This window comes from Podarcis tiliguerta (genome assembly GCF_965153285.1).
Source record: "Podarcis tiliguerta genome assembly, chromosome: 13".
Classification (NCBI taxonomy): Eukaryota; Metazoa; Chordata; class Lepidosauria; order Squamata; family Lacertidae; genus Podarcis; species Podarcis tiliguerta.
The window spans coordinates 18183688-18206700 of record NC_139546.1 but is presented as its reverse complement, the minus strand read 5'-3'; the positions used below and the strand labels follow the sequence as shown (position 1 = coordinate 18206700).

At 47.2% G+C, this 23013-nt stretch overlaps 1 protein-coding gene across 11 annotated transcripts in view; it reads right to left on the bottom strand.

The window, feature by feature from the left end:
* HDAC5 (histone deacetylase 5) overlaps positions 1–23013 on the bottom strand; it is a 122937-nt gene that overhangs the window by 54636 nt on the left and 45288 nt on the right. For all 11 annotated transcript variants that reach the window (XM_083408301.1, XM_083408294.1, XM_083408297.1 and 8 more), the window contains 5 exons: positions 13244–13512; positions 7694–7838; positions 6808–6925; positions 2428–2558; positions 24–155 (listed from right to left, as the gene is read on the bottom strand). In XM_083408301.1, the coding sequence (XP_083264427.1) occupies positions 24–155; positions 2428–2558; positions 6808–6925; positions 7694–7838; positions 13244–13512 (795 nt within the window). The remainder of the gene's footprint in view (positions 1–23; positions 156–2427; positions 2559–6807; positions 6926–7693; positions 7839–13243; positions 13513–23013) is intronic.

Sequence of the window (23013 nt, the reverse complement as noted above, 5' to 3'; positions counted from 1 at the left end):
CACCCCGCCCTGGCTGGGCTCACCTGTAATTTCAATTGCTCGCTTTTTGAAGGTGCTGATGACGGTCCCATCTTTCCTCCGCAGCAGGGGGCTGCTCCGCCTCTCTGCAACCTTCTGTTTTAACCGTGAGCGCACTTTTAGGTTGGGTTCCGAGGCTGGAAGGAGGAGGAGGAGAAGGCACAGGCACATGAGGGAAAGGTAGGAGAAAAGCAAGACAAGCGGTCAAATTGCTGGCGACTCTGGGGTTGTGGCGCTCATCTCGGTTTATTGACTGAGGGACCTGGCGTACAGCTTCCGGGTCATGTGGCCAGCATGACTAAGGCACTTCTGGCGAACCAGAGCAGTGCACGGAAACGCATTTTACCTTCCCGATGGACTGGTACCTATTTATCTACTTGCACTTTGACGTGCTTTCAAACTGCTAGGTTGGCAGGAGCAGACCCTCCATGCAAATTCCACAAGAACAGGTCAAATACATATACCTAAGTCACACAGAGGACCAACATGCACAGAGAGCTCCATGCATGCAGGAGTATCCCATTCACATCTACAATGGGCAACAATCAGCATTTGCAAGGGATTCACCTTTGTGCATGCACTCCACAACTAATGGAAGAGAACATGGCGGCCCTTGCACACGGGGAGTTGTGCATGTCTTGGAGCCCCAGTAGAAGGTTATAGGTCTGTCCAAGCTCCGTCCGTCAATGTCTAATCAGAGTGACAAGCCCCACCTCCTTCTCACCTAAAGAACTTCCATCATGTAAGGTCATGTAAGGATGATCTGATGTTATATTATAATAATACCGTAAAAGAAATAATTGCAGTGATAATTGATATGCAATGTAAGTAAGAATTTAAATGATTTAAAGATGACAAGAGCTGGTGGAGGGAAGTCACACGGGTGTGGTATTTTATGTTCCTTTTGTCCTTACTTTTTCTTCTTATTTTGTGGTTAAGTGTGTATATCTTATTGTTTTGTTTGCTTGTTTGTAAGTTCTCCTAAATAAAATGTTTAATAATAATAAGAAGAAGAACTTCCATCCTTTCCTTCAAAAGCACAAAGAAAATTGTGCAAATCCAGGTATGTTCCTGCTTTCTTTTACTCAGGACACACCACACTGCAGACATGCATGTGTCGCTTCCTCTCCCTTACTTGACTGAGCCCAACTCTTCCAAAATTTATCTTTCTTACTTGTCGGCAAGGGGGCTCCAGTCGGATAAAATGGGTCAGCTTGCAATAGGCACAGAACCGCTTTGTGAATTTCCAGAAGAGTTAAGCTCTTGAAAGAAGCTGGCATGGTGTGGAGCAGGGGTTGGCAAGGCTTACCGGGCATGGGTCGGATCACTCCCGTGGAGATCCTGCACATGTCCGTGGCGCCAGAAATCACTTCTGCGCATGCCCAGACGCTGGAAATCATGTCTGCACATGTCCGTGGCGCCAGAAATCACTTCTGCACATGCCCAGACGCAGGAAATTGTGCCTGCGCAGAAGTGATTTTCGGCATCTGGGCATGCGCAGAAGCGATTTCCGGAGCCATGGAAGAGCGTCCCCCGCTGTGCTGGTTTAGCGCAGCGTGTGGGGACTCGCCGAGCGGGTGGCTGCGTTGGGGGGCAGCTTATGGGCCAGTTAAGCAACCCCAGCCCATGGGCCTTAGGTTGCCAGCCTCTGGTGTGGAGTGTTGGATTGAGCGTTGGGATTTTGACCTGGGTTCAAATCTCTGCTCAACCATACTGGGCGACACGACTAGTCACTGCCCTCCAGTCTAGCCCAGCCCACCAGAGGAATAGCCATAGCTCAGCAGTGGACCACATGCCTTGCATGCAAAAGAGCCAGATTCAATCCTTGACATCTCCAGCTAAAAGGATCACAGCTAGCTCGTGATGGGGAAGACCTCTCTGTGCCTGAGAGCCTGGCGCACTGCTGCCAGAAGAACAGTAGCTTGCACTGAGCTAGACAGATAGCCTGACCTGGCATAAGGCTGTTTCCTATGTTTCTAAGGAGCTTTGTTTCCGCATAGCAGCTGGGTTGTTGTCTTTTCTCAATGCCTGTCTGCAGAGAAGCTCTTTTAAGGTTACATAATTAGCACCCAAACATCTGATTTCTTGTAAAGCCCTGAACTGCATCTAAAAGTAGGATGTTCACAGAAGCAGTCTGCACAGTAGGTTTTGCAAATCCACACTTGCTCAAGAATATACAAGGCGCTTGGCACACACAGAATGTTCAATAAACTAGCTTAATGAATGTCTCTCCCCCATATGTGTAGCTCTTCCGACGAAATCACACACGCAATCCTGGTCTTTTTAAGCCAGCATACTCAGAAAGTGCAGAAAGCCCCTTTCCACCCAGGGGCCTAAATTTCATCAACACCACCCACTACCCCAACCCTGGCTTTCTGGTTTATCCCATCATCAAGGGGGTTTGCTGACCAGTTTTCCGGAGTGGAAAGTCGTCTCTGCTGTCGTAAGTGCCGAGTAAAGGTAGTTTACAAGAGGGTGGTGTTCCTGGGCTTCCTGTCTGGGGAGGGGAACTCTGGTCCAATGAGGTATGATGAGCCCCCCTGTGGAAACAGAGAAAGAAGTTGACCAAGTTACAATGGTGCAGACCAATAGGGTTATATGAAGTAGCAGAGCCAACAGACTTCTTCTGATATGTCCTGCTCCAGGACGGACTTATCGTAACTTGCTATTTAAAACAGCAGCAGCAGCAACAACAGATTGAAAAAGGCAAATAAGAACAGCAGAATTCTCGGTGTTACAAGGGCACAAATACAAATATGCCCAGTCATTTTGCAGCCTGTGTAATTTACCACTTGTCTTATCAACAATGCAAATGTTTCCACTCATAATCCAACCTGCTCTCTTTCTCTCATCTATCTATCTATCTATCTATCTATCTATCTATCTATCCAGAGCCAAGCCAGGAAGTGAGAAAACAGCAGTTTACAGCAGCCCAAATGAGTTGTCTTCAATCCAAGCACTGACATTATTTTGTAGCATTCAGAGTCTTCAGTCTGGAAACACTCGCAGAAAACTAAGTTTTGGTTCTGTAATCATCAGGGTGGGGGGGATGGCTGTTTCCCTAGAGAGGTGGCATGTAAGCAGTGGGATTTGGCGATCTCTTGGAATGCTTAGGCTACACCTCATTATGTATACTTGCAAATAACAAGGAAAACTACAAACCTTGCCCTCTCTCTCTCTATAACCTGTGACACTGCTGCTTTTCCATTCAGCATGATTAAGGCGCCCGTGATGTCAGAAAGCTCTCACACTCCTACTACAACCAATGTAAGAACAGCCCAATAAAATATAGCTTCCCCCCATATTTTTAATCTTCTATGACTCCCTGCCACTGAAAGTCATTCAAAAGTATACATCTGAGTATTTTGCAGAAATGTTTCTTCAGACTGGCTTTTAAAAAACAGGATTTGGGGAAGTTTTGATTTGCTACGTTATAGTATAAAGTATTTTATACCTTAATGGCTTATCTTGCTTGATCAGCAAGCTTTCTTTTGATGGGACAGAGTGGAAATGCAACCAAGAAAATTAACAAGAAGAGAGGCCAGGAGTGTGAATAGACATAGCGTTTCTTTGTCTTTCTGCCATCCATAAAGTTGACAACAGTCAAGTCAGGATTCTATTCCTGAATGTAGGTTAAAGGGACTGTGGGGGGGTGACCCAAGAGGTGAGATAAGAATATCCACTGTGGGTGACTGGGAGGGTGGGGGAAGGGATAATGGCCCATCTGTGATCTGTTCTAAGCAGGCTAAATGGATTACCGCTCTAAGCATCCATGCTCCAGGAAATTCAGTGGGTTATCAGTAGGCAGAAGTTGCAGGTAGAATAAGTCAGAGGGCAAGCAAGGCCTAGGGGAGAGAGGGCAGGATGGGGTCAGTTTTATAGGTCAGGGTGGGGAAACTGAAAAGTGTGTGACTCCCTGCTGCCAACACCACTACTAAGAATGGTGAGGACTCAAGGGAAGGATAGAGCCAGACAGAGGGAAGCTCAAAATGATTCTTTTCCTGGGGTGTGGCCACTGTCACATGCTGACAGCTTCTAGGGCAGGGGTAGGGAACCTAAGGCCTGTGGGCCGGATGTGGCCCAATCACTTTCTCAATCCAGCCAATGGACGGTCCGGGAATCAATGTGTTTTTACATGAGTAGAATGTGTGCTTTTATTTAAACTGCATCTCTGGGTTATTTGTGGGACCTGCCTGGTGTTTTTACGGGAGCAGAATGTGTGCTTTTATTTAAAATGCATATCTGGGTTATTTGTGGGGCACAGGAATTCGTTCTCCCCCCCCCCCAAAAAAAATATATATATAGTCCGTCCCACCACATGGTCTGAGGGACAGTGGACCGGCCCACGGCTGAAAAAGGTTGCTGACCCCTGTTCTAGGGACATATTTGGGAGAAGAAAAGGTTAAGGAGTATACCCTACACAAATTTGGAGTGGAGTCCCTAAGGCAGTTGGATGGTGTCTTGTATGCCTCCTTCTGGCAACTCCTGCGGTCGAGTTGGCGCCCAGCGTATTGCTCTGCTTTCCTTTGGACCATATAAACGAGGTTGAAAGGGGTCTTGTCATCTAGGCAGCACAGGACTTCCACCAACTGCCCAGGCTCGCACCCCGGGGGAGGGCACTTTGGTGCTGCTAACACAGCAAAAACAATACAGGAGCCAGCAATTATGAGTTACCGGTCTCTGGAACCACAGGAGGCACTGCGGTTCTCCAGCAGTTTGACTACTGGAGATGCACACTTCACTGTATCTCAAGACAGATGGATGCCAACAAACTCCCAGGGAGTTTATGGATGCTTCATGCTTTGATAGTTACATGGCTAAATTCAAGACCAGCTGCCCCACAGACAATTCATTACAGTACAGTGGTACCTCAGGTTAAGAACTTAATTCCTTCTGGAGGTCCGTTCTTAACCTGAAACTGTTCTTAACCTGAGGTACCACTTTAGCTAATGGGGCCTCCTGCTGCCGCCACGCGATTTCTGTTCTCATCCTGAAGCAAAGTTCTTAACCCGAGGTACTATTTCTGGGTTAGCGGAGTCTGTAACCTAAAGCGTCTTGTAACCTGAGGTACCACTGTATTTGGATTAATATCGAACCCTCATCCCTTTTCGTGTCCCCAATGTCCCTTGACGCCAGCAGCACACAGGCCCATTTCTCATTGAGGTGTTTCCCTCAAACCTGCTCACTTCTTGGCCCCAAAACGCACTCTCTTGTCTCTCTATGAAACAACCATCTGAGACAGAAACTTTCATTAACAGGTATCCTTAGGGGGAGGGCTTAGAGGCAAGTAAAGTTGTAACTTAAGAGCAGCTGGGTTAGGAACTGAGCTATCATCCCTGTGGCGAAATTGATGGTTCTCTCGAGAAATTTGACTTGGCTGGTGGCTACACAGTTTACGATGAGGATGTTCTGACGCCTTCCAGCGCGATGGTGTTTTGGACAGAAGAGGAAGCACACTGGTGCCTCACATTTCCTGTTCCCCCACATCTCTGCACTGCCCAAAATAGAATATTTGCCTTTGTGTTCACAAGGCTGCACACACACACACACACCCCAACCTCCTGGCTTGGAGTGGAGGCGGGATGTGAAAATTCTATTCTGGGCAACAGAGAGATGTGGAGATGCTCCATCACATCTAAATCAGCTCTTGGAGAGACAACAGGAGCAGCTCGCCTTGAGCAGGTATAATTTGCACATGTAATTAACAGAAGAGCAGCACTGTTGCGACCAGACCAGAGGCCTATCTAGCCCTGCATGTTGTTTCCTGTACTGGCCAGCCAGAGGCTTCTGGGAAGCCCAGAACAAGGCATTAATGCAATTGCCCTCTCCTGCTGTTATTCCACAGTGGCTTAAATTCATAGGCAGGGTGGTACCATACAGGAATCATGACAAGCAACCATAGATAGATTGACCCTCCACAAATTTCTCTCACCCCCCCTTTTAAAGCTCTTTAAGATAAGATAACGGAAGGTCTATGCACAAGGTTATTCCTTTTAAAAGCAGGGCCATCTATCACACCCTTGGTTCTATTTACTAAGGGTGCATGCTGAATAATAACAATAATAGCAATAATAATAATACTAATTTATTATTTGTACCCCGTCCATCTGACTGGGTTTCTCCAGCCACTCTGGGCGGCTTCCAACAAAGATTAAAAATACATCAAAATGTCACACATTAAAAACTTCCCTGAACAGGGCTGCCTTCAGATGTTTTCAAAATGTCAAGTAGTTATCTCTTTGACATCTGATGGGAGGGCGCTCCACAGGGCGGGCGCCACTACCAAGAAGGCCCTCCGCCTGGTTCCTTGTAGCTTAGCTTCTCACAGTGAGGGAACTGCCAGAAGGCCCTCAGCGCTGGACCTCAGCGTCTGGGCAGAATGATGGGGGTGGAGACGCTCCTTCCGGTATACTGGGCCAAGGCCATTTAGGGCTTTAAAGGTCAACACCAACACTTTGAATTGTGCTCGGAAACGTACCCCTTAGCATAACATTGTACTCTCAATCAGGGTAGCTACTGGATGGTGAAAGAGTCGCTCTATCTACGCACTGCTATCCGCCGAGGAAAACAAACATGCAAGCCCCCTATACACACACACACCAGTCAAATTTTCGGCAAACTGGAGACAGATGTGTGGAAGGGAAAGAGAGTCTCCCAGATGCCGAAACACAGACTTTGCGCCTTCTCTCTTGAGATTACTTCATTCGTTCCAGTGGTAAAATCTCACCCCACCAATGTCGTGTCCTAGACCCGGCATGAATGCCCAGAGGCAAAGGTGGTAAGACCTACCAGCATTTGGGGTGCTGAGGGAGGGAATGGTTCAAGCCGCCTGCTGTTGCTGGCTCTTTAGACTTGCTGAGAAGAAACTCCTGAAGTTTCAGCTTCACTTCGGTACTGGCAATGGCACCTGTAGAAGAGTTAGGAAAACACTCGTGGATAAACCCTTCCGGGACTTTCTATCCCAGAAACCATGATTCATTAGACTAAGGATGAGAGTTGTGCTTGCGCACACATAACTGTGGTTTAATCTCTGACTACAAACCATTGGCCTTTAATTGCCTGGTTTCTAGTTGGAGAATAAACCACAGTTTCCCAGTTTTGAGGCAGCAAGAAACTATGGTTAGACAAGCCTCTGAAACACTGCATTGGGGCACGTAAGAAGAGGAGGAGGCAGCCTGCAGGCACACTTCCTTGTTCTTGGTCCAATAAACCATGGTTTATTGATCCAGCAGAAGAAAGTATGGTCTACCAGTATGAAAGGCTCCTTCAATTCCAGAATTAATTCCAGAGCTTTCCAACTTCCACACTGCACTCCCCACAATGCAAGCAAGGGGCTGGTCCACTGTCCCTCAGACCTTGTGGGGGGCCAGACTATATTTTGAAAGGGGGGGGGGACGAATTCCTTTGCCCCACAAATAACCCAGAGATGCATTTTAAATAAAACCACACATTCTACTCATGTAAAAACACACTGATTCCCGGACCGCCCGCAGGCTGGATTTAGAAGGTGATTGGACCAGATCCGGCCCCCGGGCCTTAGTTTGCCTACCCATGCTGTATCTTATTCTTTCTAATGTGCTGCTTCTGGGGTGGGAAAGTGTGAAATCCTCCAAGTCCTCAGCATACCAAGTCTAACCAACGCAACTCAATACAAATATAAATATATATTTATTACTCTCTTTGCTCTTCTCCTTGTTGCGTAAAATAAGTAGCTGCTGCTCCAGCCGCTGCTTCTCCAGCTCTTCCTGCCGCTGCTGTTCTCGCTTACGCTGCTGCTCCAGTTCTTGCTGGCGTTTTGCTGCCAACATCTCCTGCTGTTGCTGCAGAGGGGAGATGGGGAGGGAGTTAGTGGGACTGCAGGGGACCGCGTGTTTGCCCCCCACCCACCCACCCTTGCCGGCCTTCGCATGCAAAACACAGACATAAACACGTGCAATCTTTTGATGCAGACTTCCAACTTCATAATACCGTAGCCCAGGGGCTTTCTACGCGGCCTTGCTAATGCCTCTGCAAAAGAGACCTTAAAAATTCTGCTCATTCCCACGTGAGCCAATCCAATCACTCAGGTCTTTTTCCCCTGAGGCTCTGCCTCCTGTACTAAAAACAGGGCCTTTTCCATAGTGACGCCTCTAAGCCCTTCTATAGGAAATCCATTTTGTTCCCTCGCACCCTGGTTTTTGGAAGCTCAGCACGCACACTGAGGGGTTTGGGTTTAGTGGCAGTTGATTTCATTGGCTGCCGGTGCTGGAATCCCTCTTGCACAATCTTCATTAGCTGCTTTATTGCCTGCTTGTTATAGGCTGTGGGAGGAATTCAACATGAAGCCAATTTTGCCACCAGCGCAAAGCATTTCCGCTTGCCAAGCAGAACCAGCTCCCCTCCCTTCTCACTGCATGCTGTTCTGGGGGTTCTCCCACAGACCTGATCTGGGGAGGGGGTGTAGAGGGGGGCAGGAAGCCTCATTGCACTAGCAGGATTCATTGTGCCAGCTCTTGTTGTGCAACTGTTTTGTTGAACCCAGCCCTTTTCTGCTTTGTTTACTGCTGTCAGCTGCCTTTGCTGGGCAGAAAGGCAAAATATAAATGTTGCAAAACCAACAGATCAATTAAAACTTAAATAAAAATAAGCATCCTATCCTGGGAACGTTCCACGTTATCCTTGCGCTTTCTTCCCTCCCCCCTTTCTTTTCTTTAAAGAATTAACAGCTGCAAAAAAGTGGGAGGAATCCAGATCAGGACTGTGAGACACAAGTAGAGGTGGTTGGGTCTTACCCTCTCCCACCTGATTTTTCCTGCCAAATTTCTCTCCCCCCTCCCTGGGTGCTATTTGCTCCCATAGGTGCCAATTGCAACGGCACTTTGGGAAGCAAATAACAGTTTCAATGCAGGTGGAGAATTTGGCACTGAAATGATGTAGGGGGTGAAAGGGGAGAGAATGGGGACTTTGTGCAGATTGGGGACTTTGTGTGGTTGCTCTCTCTTATAAAGAACAAGCTTAAGGGAGACAATCACATGGTAAACAAAACATCTGTTCCAAGCCCGGGCAACTAAGAGGGCGGGTATATATTATTTTTAAAAAAAAACTCAAAGGAAGTGAAATCAGAATTGAAAAAGTGCCATGATGGATGAATAAGTGGTTTTATGCACACAATCAGACTTAACCTCTGACAAAACTAAGTTGGGATGAGGTAGTGTGGGACAATGGCTTGAGACAAAACAAGATGCACATTGTTTGTCGTGACCCCAGAAGCTAGCATGCTCAGGCAGTACATAATGCTGTTGACTTTTGTATTATGCAGCAGTAATTTTCAAGTTTGAGCAGCAGGCCACAGAGCACAACATTAGTTGGAAGGATTTGTTTGGACATAATGTGTGTGTTTGGTTTGGGAGCTGCACTGTCAGGGGAAAAACAATGCTGTCCAGGGTTGTAAAGACTGCGGAGAGAGTAATAGGGTGCACTCTTCCCACCTTGGATCAAATCTATGCTTCCAGGTGTCATAAGAAAGCTGCAGAGATAGTGCAGGATAGTGCGCACCCCGGAAATGATCTCTTTCAGCTTCTGCCTTCTGGAAGAAGGTACAGGGTTATAAAGACTAGGACTAGCCGCCTGAGAAACAGTTTTGGTTTTAAACGCAGTGTAAGGAGTCTCTATGGGATTATATTGTATTTAATAATGGGGTATCAGAGTTTTTAGGGGGCTAACCAGGCTGGGATAGCTGGGATAGCAGGCTTGCTGATTTTTGAATGTCTGATGCAGATTTTTTTCAATTTCGTTGTTCTGTATGGGACAATGACAACAAAGATTATCATATCGTAATGCTAAACAAAGTTTAGTATTATGAGAATGAGCCTGAGAGAGCCTCAGACTGCCACAAGTGTTAACGACGGCTTGAAGCCGAGTTGCTTCGACAAACCATGGTTAAAACTAAGAACAGTCCCTGTTGGGCCATAACCACTGTTAGTTTAAAACCAGGGAGTTCCTACATTCCTCCTCGTGGCCAAATCAGAGGAGAGGGAAGAATGCAAGCCTGAAGCTTACGCAGGCTCGTTCTCATAGCGCTAGACTAGGGCTTATTGTTACCACCACACAAAGGCAGTGTGTTAGTCACCGCTTTCCAAGTCAGCTTTAGTTGAAAGGCATCATTCCCCCCCCCCTTTATGCTCCTTCAAGTATGAAAGAAGTGCATGATTCATCGTTTCTAGTAATCTGTATTCTCAAGCATAGGCAAAACGCAATATACAACGAATGAATGAACATAACGTAAGAACTTAAGAACAGCCTGCTGAGTCAAGCCACGGGCCCATCTAGTCCAGCATCCTATTCTCACAGTGGCCAACCTGATGATGTATGTGGGAAACCACAAGAGAACTCTCCCCTCTCGTGGCTTCCGGCAACAGGTATTGAGAAGCATTGCTGCCTCCAAAGGTTGGAGGCAGGGCATAGCCATTGTGGCTAGTAGCCTTCAACAGCTCTCTTCTCTGTATAGCTGTCTAACCCTCTTTTAAAGGCATCTCCAAGATGGTGGAAGGGACGTGGGTGGCGCTGTGGGTTAAACCACAGAGCCTAGGACTTGCCGATCAGAAGGTCGGCGGTTTGAATCCCCGCGATGGACTGAGCTCCTGTTGCTCGGTCCCTGCTCCTGCCAACCTAGCAGTTCAAAAGCACATTAAAGTGCAAGTAGATAAATAGGTACCACTCCGGCAGGAAGGTAAACGGCGTTTCCGTGCGCTGCTCTGGTTCGCCAGAAGCAGCTTAGTCATGCTGGCCACATGACCCGGAAGCTGTACGCCGGCTCCCTCAGCCAATAAAGTGAGATGAGCGCCGCAACCCCAGAGTCGGTCATGACTGGACCTAATGGTCAGGGGTCCCTTTACCTTTACCAAGATGGTGGCCATCACTGCCTCCATATTTTGACTATGTGCTGCCTATCAGTCGGGTCATTCCACATCAAATCAACACAAAAAACAAGGATTTCGCCACCCACCATCTCAAATTTTGAAGAAACTTGGTGTACACCTTCATCATTGAATATAATGCATAATTTTACATTCTTTTAATCTTTTTTCTTGCTAGGCCTTATTTCCTTACATGTCAGCATTTAAAGTTTCTGACCGATTTTTATTTTTTTTAGATTGATTTCACGATATAGCCAATTTTCATAGTTTTAAATACCCCCAAACTGAAAAACAAGCCTGCACTTTTGGGGGGGGGGAAACCTGTAATAACCAATATTATTTTAGATTTAAGATGAACAACTTTGTTTCATTAATTTTTTCTATTACAGCTATGGATTGTAGGAAAGTTGTACCCAGTAGCCATTCCCCCCCCCCAAGATGTCCAAAAAACGTAAAATTTTGTTAGAAGACATAAGAGACCCATAAATGTTATTCTTTGTTGAGAAAGAGCATGTCTTTACAATAATTTTCCCCATCAAAAACTTTTGATTCCATTGTGCCCTCATGCTGAAAATTTAGGTTTTCTAAACCGCATTTTTCCACCAAAAATACTACATTTATACATTTTTTTAGACATTTATAAAAAAAATTGAGTGCTGGTGTATTTTTCCCTGAAATCCTCATCATGTTATTGAGCTCTGTGTAAAATTTCAAAGAGATCTGATCATTGGTTATGGAGAAAAAAATTAAAATGCACACAAGACCAAGGATCTCAAGGGGACAGAAAAACTGATGTCACGAAACTTTGAAGTGCTATAAAATTAAAACCATTTGAGACAGAGGGGGAAAAATTAAGGGGGTTTCTTTCAACCATACGGGAAGGGTGTACACCAAGTTTCATCAAAATCCGAGACGGTGGGTGGCATGACTGTGCTGAACTGACGTGGAATGACCCAGTCCTAAATCTTCCAACATTTAGTTTCATTGGATGTTCATGAGTTTTAGTTCCACTTTCTCCCTGCCATGCCTCATTCTACAAACTTTTATTATGTTGCCTCTTACTCACCTTTTCTCTGAACTAAAACGTTCCAAACTGCTTCTTCCTAGGGCAGCCGCTCCATTCCCACTCACATTTCAGGGGATCATTTGGGCGGCCCTTTCCCCCCCAAGTCTATACAACTGGTGGCCATTTATTATACCAACTGCTTGGCAACCCACAAAGGTACCTAGGAAGACATACTGCAAGCCGCAAACGAAAGGCAATAAAATCACCTAAGATGCAACAATCAAATACTAACAACGCTATACTAAACAGGGGAAACAGAGACAAGCAACATAAATATGCGGCAGCAAGGTCCCTTCCTCAAAACCCTTAGCCCCCATCCTCTACAGCTAACCAGCATCCCTTCAGGTGTTGTGTGGACTCCAACTCCCATCAGCCCCAGGCAACATGGCCAATAGCCAAGGATGCTGGGAGTTGTTGTCCGGCGCACACTGACAGCGTCAATACAATAGCAACCGAAGAAGAAGAGGAGGAGTTTGGATTTGATATCCTGCTTTTTCACTACCCGAAAGAGTCTCAAAGCGGCTAACATTCTCCCTTCCCTTCCTCCCCCACAACAAACACTCTGTGAGGTGAGTGGGGCTGAGAGACTTCAGAGAAGTGTGACTAGCTCAAGGTCACCCAGCAGCTGCATGTGGAGGAGCGGGGAAGCGAACCCGGTTCACCAGATTACGAGACTACCGCTCTTAACCACTACACCACACTAGCTCCACGAAGCAGCAACAAATCGCAGCACCTGCCCATCAGAAACTAGGGGAAGCTTTTCAATTCAGAAGAGTCTTGAGAAGCTGGATTTCAGTTTATGCAAGCTGCCTTGAATGGGGATTCAGAAAGGCAGGGTAGAAACCTTGTGAATAATGAACAGCAGGCACTGCAAACTTGGTTAGGGAGGCAGCACAAAGTGAGGAGGGGGAGTACCACACCCACTGGCTTCAGCCCTTCCCCCACCCCAACCAGCCTGTGGCCCCTGGCAAGCTACCCTGAGGGAAATGTGGCCCTCATGGAAAGGTTTCCCACCCACATCACAGCAGAACCAGCTGGTACACCTGGGCTTTGGTGGAGAAAGAGAAACAGGGTCATTGGTATGCAGGAGTGGTTCTCACTCTGTGGTACGCAGTCCCTGGTGCTGTGCCCAAACATTTCCACCTGAAAGGATTTCTGCAGGGCTAGGGGCCTGCGAGAGATGCTCCCAGTCAGAATGGGTGGAACTGAGCGAGGCGTACGGACTACGTGGCCGGGAATCTTCCCGGGTTCACCTCCAGATTACCTTGAGGTGCTTCTGCAACTGGACTTCGTGCTGCCGCGTGAGGTGCTCGTGCTGCTTCTGAAACTCTGCAAAGAGCAGCTGCTTCTGCAAATGTTGCTGCTGTTTCAGGGCCAGCAGTTCCTGCTGCAGCTGCTGCTCCCGGACGGCTGGGTCCACAGCGGGCAAGCTGGGCCGGGCATCCATCCGCAAGTCCACCGGGCTGGTGCTGCTGCTGCTGCTGTTGCAAGAGCTCTGCATCACCACAGGAAGTACCGGTTTCAAGTCCACAGCTGGAGATGAGAGAGAGAGAGAAGAGGGACAATGGCTGCAGCGGTGCAATCTCTACACAACAATGGGGGCTGAGATCATGGGGTGTGTGTTGTTTTTAAGGGAGAAAAAGAGGCCATTTCTGTCCAACCAAGATACATGCAGCCTGCCCAACCATTTCATGCGCTCCGGAAGCCAAAAAATGATTTGCCAGCTGCCATGATCTAGGCCAGGTATCTCCAGCCTGCTCAGACCTAGAACCCACTTTTAACCAAAGCATGCATTTGGCGACCCATTTCTTAAATTGTTTATCTTGAATGTTCACATGGTGGTAATCGGTGCTTTTCTTTAGGGGGGGAAAGGTGCCAGTACTGTGTGGCCTTGAGTACCCCCCAGGAAAAAACACACCGCTGGTAGTAGTGCTCCTGTCGCAACCCACCTCAGATCAGGTCACAACCCACTGGGGGTCCCCCCCCCCTTAGCTGGAGACCTTGTGATCTAGGCTGCTCTAATGCTGTTAAAAGTTCTAATAAACGTAATGCCTGTAGCATTACATTCCAACATGGAGAGCTCTTGCTCAAGTTTCCAGACTGCCATGGAACCACTGGCCATGCCGCAAGTTGTAGTTGGAGGACTGCAGGTGCACTATTTCCTCCTAAATCTGGTAAGCCAGATTTTGGAAACTCTCTTGCTTATTCTGCTTGAGTGGAGCTCTAATGGCATGGCAGCAGTTTTCCTCCTGGTTGCTTCTGCTGCCACTGCTCAGGTCAAGAAGAGGCGTTTCTTGGCTTAGGACAGAAGCAAGCTAGGACATTGTGGGGCCTTCTCCACAAACATCTCTACCAGCATCTCCCTTTTTAAAGCAAAGCATTGCCATGACCTTTGGGCACCTGGCCCATCCAATGCCAGGGTATGCTCCTGTTTCAGCTGCCGCACCTGAACTGCCTTTGTCTGTCCAAACATCAACTAAGACTGCCAAGGCCATGCATCTGCCTCCACAGAAGAAGAAGAAGAGTTTGGATTTGATATCCCGCTTTATCACTACCCTAAGGAGTCTCAAAGCGGCTAACAACCTCCTTTCCCTTCCTCCCCCACAACAAACTGTGAAGTGAGTGAGGCTGAGAGACTTCAGAGAAGTGTGACTAGCTCAAGGTCACCCAGCAGCTGCATGTGGAGGAGCGGGGAAGCGAACCAGGTTCACCAGATTACGAGTCTACCGCTCTTAACCACTACACCGGACCTTTATCAGCTGAAGAACCGCTACAGAGGAGGAGAAGGAAGTCCCATGTGACTGGGGGGTGGGGGTAACATTGCAGGAGGAAGCTTTCAAAAGCTAGCGTGTGCCCACAGGCCAGCCACATCTGAACCCCACAAGGCACTATTGGCAAGGAAGTATCCTGGGGGGATGATGGGATGCCATCCATGTGGAGAGTGCAACCTGCACTCAACCACCTCAAGTTATGTGGAATGTCAGAGATCAGCACCGGTGAGGCCCCCAGAATGTGGCAACTTCAGGAATCGCATGCTCTGTGCACGAGGCACCACGCAGCAGTGCTTGTTTTCAAATCTGGGACTACTCTGGCATTCATACGGCTGAGCTTATCCTTAGAAGCTAGTTCCCAATGCTGTGATTCAGCCCTGCAGGACTGTGAACCAAAGTGTGCCGCTGGGCATGTGCAAAGCACCCTTCCATCACAGCAAGCCCGCAATCATCTGGGATAAAGTGGAAGGTTTTCCAAACAGATGGTACAGATCTCAGGCCTCAGTACCTCTTTCTTTCCCCTTCCTTTTTTTTGGGGGGTGGGGAAGAAGTACCATCACAAAGCAGCACCTCTGTGGCATTTTCCAATCTTGCGCAGGCCTTTCCACCCTCCCCCCAAATCACCACCGCTGCCGCCACCATTCTTCTGTCCCAGGCACCAGATCTGAGTCACCCGCAGCCGTTTTTTTGGCACACTGTGAATGAACAAGGCCTTTCGTGACTCATCAGACGCGTACCCTCCGCTTCCACTCCTCGCAGGCTGTTGTAAAAAAGCATGCGCTGTTTATTTCTTTTTAATATGAAGTCACACGTGCGTGCTTGTGAGTGTGCGCGCGTACATGACATGGGGCCCCAGCCCCACCTCCGATTATGACATTCATACACTCCCCCCCCCCCCGGCAAGCCGTTTCACCCTCCCCAGAAGAACAGAGCAAGAAAGGGGCACTGCAGCAAGGATAAGTAAGGAGCCTCTGCAACAAGCAGCTGACGAACCATTTCACCAAGCAAAACCCGCCTCCTCCTCCTCCTCCTTTTCTGGGGTTCTGTCATAATTATAAACAGGAGGGTGGGGAGGAGGGGAGGGGGGAAAAGCCACAAAAGACGACAAAGAAGTCAGGGACTAAATATAGAGGAAGCCAAACAACAGCTGCTCGCAGAAAGGAGGGGGAGGAAGAAAGAGTGGCAGTCAACCGAGAGGTGAGAAAGGCAGCATGGGGGAAAGAGGGGTGGAAGAAAAGGAAACCTGGGGATTAATGAATGCTTGTTCTAGCATTTATTTAGATTCTGGATCAAGCCTGCAAAGCAAAATAGAAAGAGGGATGGGGGGGGTGAAGACGGGGAGGCGGGTACAGCACCAAACAAGGGGGGGAAGCAGTACGCCCCAACTTGATACTGAATTAGAAGGTTTGTTCCTGAAGAGTAGAAATGTTCAAAAGCCCAATGCATTCTGGTAACCGGCTTCCTTCAAGGGCCTCTGCTGCAATATGAGCTTGTATGTACACAAGGGGAACGCAGGAGGGAAGAGTCCTGTTTGTGTGTCTCCCCCACGGGCATCTGGTTGGCCACTGTGAAAACAGGACTGGACCACTGGCCAATCCAGCAGGGCTCTTTCTTACATTCTTATGAACCTATTTCCCCCACCTCTGGACACTGCAAGCTTGCAACAACAACAACAGCAACAACAACAAAAGGCACAGCATTACACAACATACACTCTCTTCCTTGCTTTTATTCTACATCTCTCAAGGCTGATCCAAAGCTTTTGGGTCTTTCCACTAACGCAAGTGTATACCTGGCTTGTTTACACCCATCACTTTTTGCTATTTGTTCTGTTTCCTGGTTACAGTAAGCCAAGGCAAGCTCTGGCTGTGGGGAGCAACAAGGTGGTCTGAAGTGTGGAAGACCTGCAATTTTTGCCCCACAGCAAGTGGATGGGACTCGACAGTCCCTTTGGCTATCCTCCTCTGAAATTAAGCTCTGTGCCAAGAGTGGGAGAAAACAGGCGCACACGTGTTTGTGTGTGTGTGTGTGTGTGTGTGTGGAAATCGAAGTTTGCAGGGAGCCAGTAAACAAGGCTAGAAGCATGCGCCCAATAAGATTTCATGTGGTGGATTAGCAAGATAAAAAGGAGGGACGGGAAAAGAGGGGTGTGTGGATAAAAGAGTGCCCTATGTCCAGGAACTTTTGCAGAACAACACACTGGCAAGCCCTCTATCAGCTGGCCCTAGTGACTGTGTTGACACTGTGACTTTCAGCATGAGCCCCATGCGTAAAACACTCAGATGACCCAGTTCAGGCAAGATAATTTGACGCAAAAATCAATGGTCTTTATCTCCTTATCCAGGCTCTGCTGTGGCAATGGCAGGCCCCGTCTTGCAATGTTTTTCTGAGTTAATGGTCATTCAGATGACCTTTTCCACCACTCCGCACATTGAAGTAAAATATTTGGAAACCTGGCCTGGAGGAAAGGCTAAGCTTTTCCTCCAGGTGTGGCCAACACATCCCTTTTCAAGCTCGCCTTTGTAGCGTTACAGTATATTAAAAGCTCTGTGAGTTGTGTTCAGAAAGCGTTAAGCCAAGACTTAATTTGAGCCAGGCCTCAACTTTAAAAAAAACCAATAATACTGAAAGTATTGAAGAACGAAGAAGCAGAAATGCCTCGGAACATGCGCAGAGTATCTTTTACTCACTAATGGCCAACCACATCTTGCAACCAGCCTAGAAGTCACAGACTCTATGGGGGGGGGGATGGGACATAACACTGCACATTCTCTGAGGAACTCTTCTTTATTATTACAGCGGTACCTTGGTTCTCAAACACCTTGGTACTCAAACAACTTGGAACCCAAACACTGCAAACCCAGAAATAAGTGTTCCAGTTTGCAAACTTTTTTCAGAAGCCGAACATGCTCCGTTTTGAGTGTTACGCTTCCAATTTGAGGGCCACACTTCCGTTTTGAGTGTTATGCTGAGGTCTGTCTGTTTTTGCTATTTAATTTGCATTTTTGTGACTCTTTTTTTGTGTGACTGTGTGTAACCCAGTTCAGCTACTGATTGATTGATTGATTGACTGATTGTGTGACTGCAGAACATTGTTTATTGCTTTCACTTTATGGATCGATGGTCTCGTTAGGTAGCAAAAATCATGTTAAATTGCTGTTTTAGGGGTTGTTTTTAAAAGTCTGGAATGGATTGATCCATTTTGCATTGCTTTCTATCGGAAAGCGTGTCTTGGTTTTGGAACGCTTTGGTTTTGGAACATACTTCTGGAACGGATTAAGTTTGAGAACCAAGGTACCACTGTACATACTTAACATTCTCCTAGGTTGATGTGCAAAATCCGGCTCAGAGGTGAAGCTGAAGTGGCTTTCAGCTGAAATGAGCTCGCTGCAGACATGCACAATTCTGAGACTGCTCTGCCTTACCAAAGCTGCTTCAGGTTGAAGCCCAAGGGGTGTGTGTGTGTAAAGGGGCGGGGGACAACCCCAAATGTTCTAACGTTTGTGCATCTCTCCTCATTTATTGCAGCCTCCGAGTCCACTTGCATTCCTAGCAGGATAAACCGCATAGTGGAACAAAGATAGAAAGACCTTGAAAGGGCGACATGGAGTATCGTTCTGAAATCTTGTGCGGGGGAGAGAGGAGCAGGAAGGTGGCGCAGGAAGGGAACAACACATCAGAACTGCTCCTTGCTCTCTTCTCCCTCTCCTCCCTCCTCCCCAAGCCCCAAACAGCTCCACGGTCAATCCTGCCCGTTCCAGGATTGCAGCAGGTGCCTTTGCTGAATGAACCCTCTGCAGTTGTGAGTAACTGCCTCTTAGACGCAGTGTCATTTGTATGCGAGTGAGGGGCCCTGCACAGCTGAATGAACAACCTGTTCTTAATCCAAACAGGAAGTTGGGGGCGGCGTGGGACGGGGAAGGATGATTCAGGGGATGGATGGGAGAGACGGGCGCCCTGAATACTAATGCAGCCTCTCTCTTCACCGCCGCCCCCCCCCCAAAAAAATCCTGATTCGCTGTAGCGTGTGCTACTGTGATGCAGACAGCCGGCAAGGCGGCAAGACAGATGTCTGCAGTCTTTGACTGAAGCTGAATGTGCCGCTGACCATCTAAGCAAAGAGGCAGAAGGGATTCTTAGGGTCACCAATCTCTCTCTCTGATACACAGACATTTGTGTCACTGTCCCTTCATTCAGGAAGCTCAGAGTAGCATCAGGAGTGGGGTGGGGTGTGTGCTGGGACCCCCCCCCCCTCGCATCTGTGCACTGGTCAGGTATGATCCTGTTTTAGATTCCAAAACGAAAACCACTGCATGTTCCTTCTCTGTACCGTTCTTGGGGCCTGTGTTCAGTTTACACGTCCGCGCCATCAAATCCACGAAATCCGGGCCACGAGCAAAAAGATCAGGAGCAAATAAGATGTGCCGTATCGACACACTGCAGAGCAAAAGAGCCAAGCCACTGGAGAAAGCAAAGCTTGGCTTCCGACAACTGATGCAAAGTGAAGAAAAATGTCTTTGGGGTGTTTGCAGGATGCCCTTCTGTTCCTATCGCATAACTGGATGCATGTCATATCCATAGGTAAAGGTAAAGGGACCCCTGACCATTAGGTCCAGTCATGACCGACTCTGGGGTTGCGGCGCTCATCTCGCTTTATTGGCCAAGGGAGCCAGCGCACAGCTTCCGGGTCATGTGGCCAGCATGACTAGGCCGCTTCTGGCGAACCAGAACAGCGCACGGAAACGCCGTTTACCTTCCTGTCAGAGCAGTACCTATTTATCTACTTGCACTTTGACGTCCTTTCGAACTGCTAGATTGGCAGGAGCAGGGACCGAGCAACGGGAGCTCATCCCGTCGCGGGGATTCAAACCACCGACCTTCTGATCAGCAAGTTCTAGGCTCTGTGGTTTAACCCACAGCGCCACCCGTGTCCCATCATATCCATAACATACATTTAAAGCACTCTAGGACTGCTTTAAAAGCCATGGCTTCCCCCAAAGAATCCTGGGAAATCCAGGTTCTCAAGGGTGCTGGGAACTGTAGTTCTCTTACAGAGCACTGTAGAGAACATAGTTGTGTTCTTTTTGAGTGCCCCTGAAAAAGAAATATATTCTGGAATGCATTGCACCAGTATTGTTGTTGTTGTTTTTATATTTTGCGCACCCTTGAGATAAAAAAACAGGACAATTGCAATGCAAACAAAATGAATAAACATCTTCTATGCATTTATACCATGTGGTCAGAATAAGGTTGTGGCCAAATCTATCTATCTTTCTTTCTTTCTTTCTTTCTTTCTGCTAGTTCTTCACTTTCATCCTTCCCATAACCACATATCCAAATAGTAAAATGCTGCTAAATGTATGTGAATAGCACTATTGTGTAATACGACCCAAATCTATGCAGAGGCCAAACATTTTATTAAATACCCTTCAGTTTTTAAAAACAATTAAGCCATTGCAGGATAGCCTATTATAGGCTATGGCAGAATAAATACAGCATAACAGAACCTTCCACAATCTGGAATTGGGGTAGGAGGAGGCTCAAGCAGTTATACTTGTTGGGAAGATCCTTATTTTCATCTATGAAATTTTCAAGATATTCCAGGAGGAATAGAAACTTGCATTTTTTTTTAAATTTCAGATGTTTATCTTTAACATTCCATAACTCCTGAACATGTTCAGTCCTTAATGGAATGTGTATATTTCTGTATAAATTATAGTATTTTAAAAAATATATTTGCATGTATACATATAAATTAGAATATGCTTAACTGGGCAACCTACTTGCAGGACCAGGACTTGTGTTTGTGCACACACACACACACACACCCCAATGATTATCCAAATTGGATTTCCAATCAGTGGTTTTTCCAAAAATGTGGCAGGCAAGTACTTTCTGTCTACTTCCACTCTTATTAATCTAATCACTGGAGAAGAAAAATGCCAGTATTAAATGAAGAAGGTGATTTACACGCTACTAAGAAAAAGGAGGGGGACGCGGGTGGCGCTGTGGGTAAAAGCCTCAGCGCCTAGGGCTTGCCGATCGAAAGGTCGGCGGTTCGAATCCCCGCGGCGGGGTGCACTCCCGCTGTTCGGTCCCAGCGCCTGCCAACCTAGCCATTCGAAAGCACTCTCGGGTGCAAGTAGATAAATAGGGACCGCTTACTAGTGGGAAGGTAAACGGCGTTTCCGTGTGTGGCTCTGGCTCGCCAGAGCAGCGATGTCACACTGGCCACGTGACCCGGAAGTGTCTTCGGACAGCGCTGGCCCTTGGCCTCTTTGAGTGAGATGGGCGCACAACCCTAGAGTCTGTCAAGACTGGCCAGTACGGGCAGGGGTACCTTTACCTTTTTAAGAAAAGGAGGATATGCACTACTGAAAGAGAGAACAAAAGAAATACTAATCTGCATAAACTTTGCTTATGTTATTGTATACGTATAGGCACATATTTAGAAATTCTGTACTCAACTCCAATGTATTTACATTTTACAGAATGAAAACAGTTGTTTGATTGCTTAATTTATATACCGAAGATCCCAGGGCAGTTCACAACAGAAAAATACAAAGTGAGAATACAAAACACATGATAAAACAAAAACAAACCAATAACACACACAAACACATTTCAAATAAGTTTTCCAAATCACTCCAAATAATCGTTCAATTAATTTGCACCCCACCCCAAAACCAATCGTTCCTTTTCAATTGATTTTACACCAATGAAATGCCCACCCCGAACCTGCTGGAAAACCAGGTCCACTTTAATTAATGACCCCATTCGTCAACTTTAATTAAACCCTCCATAAATTAGATTCAAAACAAATAGGGCGCAGCAGTCTTGTTTGCAAGCCTGGGGTAGTAAAAGTTTTTAGGGTTTGCTGTTTTACAAAGCAACCCTGAGTGAAAACAAACATGAGTTTTTAATGGGATTAATTGCTTGAATTCGGAAAAAAATTAGGGGGGCATGGTCAGGTCTGGCAAACTCCATCCAACACTGGCAAAGTGTTGATGAACATGCTCTCTCTCTCTCTCTCTCTCCTCTTAATCAGCAGGCTGGGAACTCTCAGCTGTGGCTGCTGCACAGTACAAACTGAAATGTTGTAGGCAGTTCTGTGTGAGCATCCCAAGGTCGAAACAAAAGTTCCAACAGTGGACTGAGGCAAGAGATTGGGAGTTATCCACACACCTGTTCCAACCCTCCTGCACAGGACATTATATTCTGCAAGACACTACAGTGGTACCTCGGGTTACAGACGCTTCAGGTTACAGACTCCGTTAACACAGAAATAGTACCTCGGGTTAAGAACTTTGCTTCAGGATGAGAACAGAAATTGGGTCATGGGGCCAGCATGACTAAGCCGCCTCTGGCGAACCAGAACAGCACACGGAAACGCCATTTACCTTCCCGCCAGAGCGGTACCTATTTATCTACTTGCACTTTGATGTGCTTTCGAACTGCTAGGTTGGCAGGAGCAGGGACTGAGGAACAGGAGCTCACCCTGTCATGGGGATTCAAACCGCCGACCTTCTGATCAGCAAGTCCTAGGCTCTGTGGTTTAACCCACAACGCCACCCGTGTCCCCAAAAGAGATTAGACAGCCGTAAAATTGTATAATTAATCTAAAAATAAATCATACTCCGTGCCCCTCATTCCCACTCCTCATGAACCTTAGCCTTTGTGTCCTCCCCTCAATTCATACAACCCATCCCCTCTCTTTCCAGAAAACATTAAAAAGGAGTGCGGGGAGAAACCCAGAAACGTAGTAAAAAAAAGAGTTTGGCGGGACCTTGTGCCACCAGAAATTTGTTAGGTTTTTAAACTTTTGTAGGCCAAAGCGTGCTTTATCAGAGGTATGACCTCTGGCTTAGGGAAGCTTATGGCACAGGAAATTTGTTAGTCTTCAAAGTGCCACGAAGCCCCTTTGTTGCTCAAAGGAAACACAGGAAAAGTGGGGCACATGATGGAATTTCAGACACCAAAGCAAATTTGCATCTTCTTTTGGAGACCGCATTTTGTCTCCTGCATAACTACGCTGCCTCTTTTTTCTGTGCCCGCTGTCGTAATTTCACCCCCTGCACCCAATTCTCATTGCTTTATTGGTCTTTCTCTTCCTGACGCCACCCCACCCAAAATGAAGACATGTACAGTGCCTTCATGATTTCAGACGGCTGAATCCAATACTTCATACTAGTGCGCATTTGATATTTACATCTTTCCCTTATACCACACAAACGAGGGGGGGGGGGACAAGATTCCTTGCTGG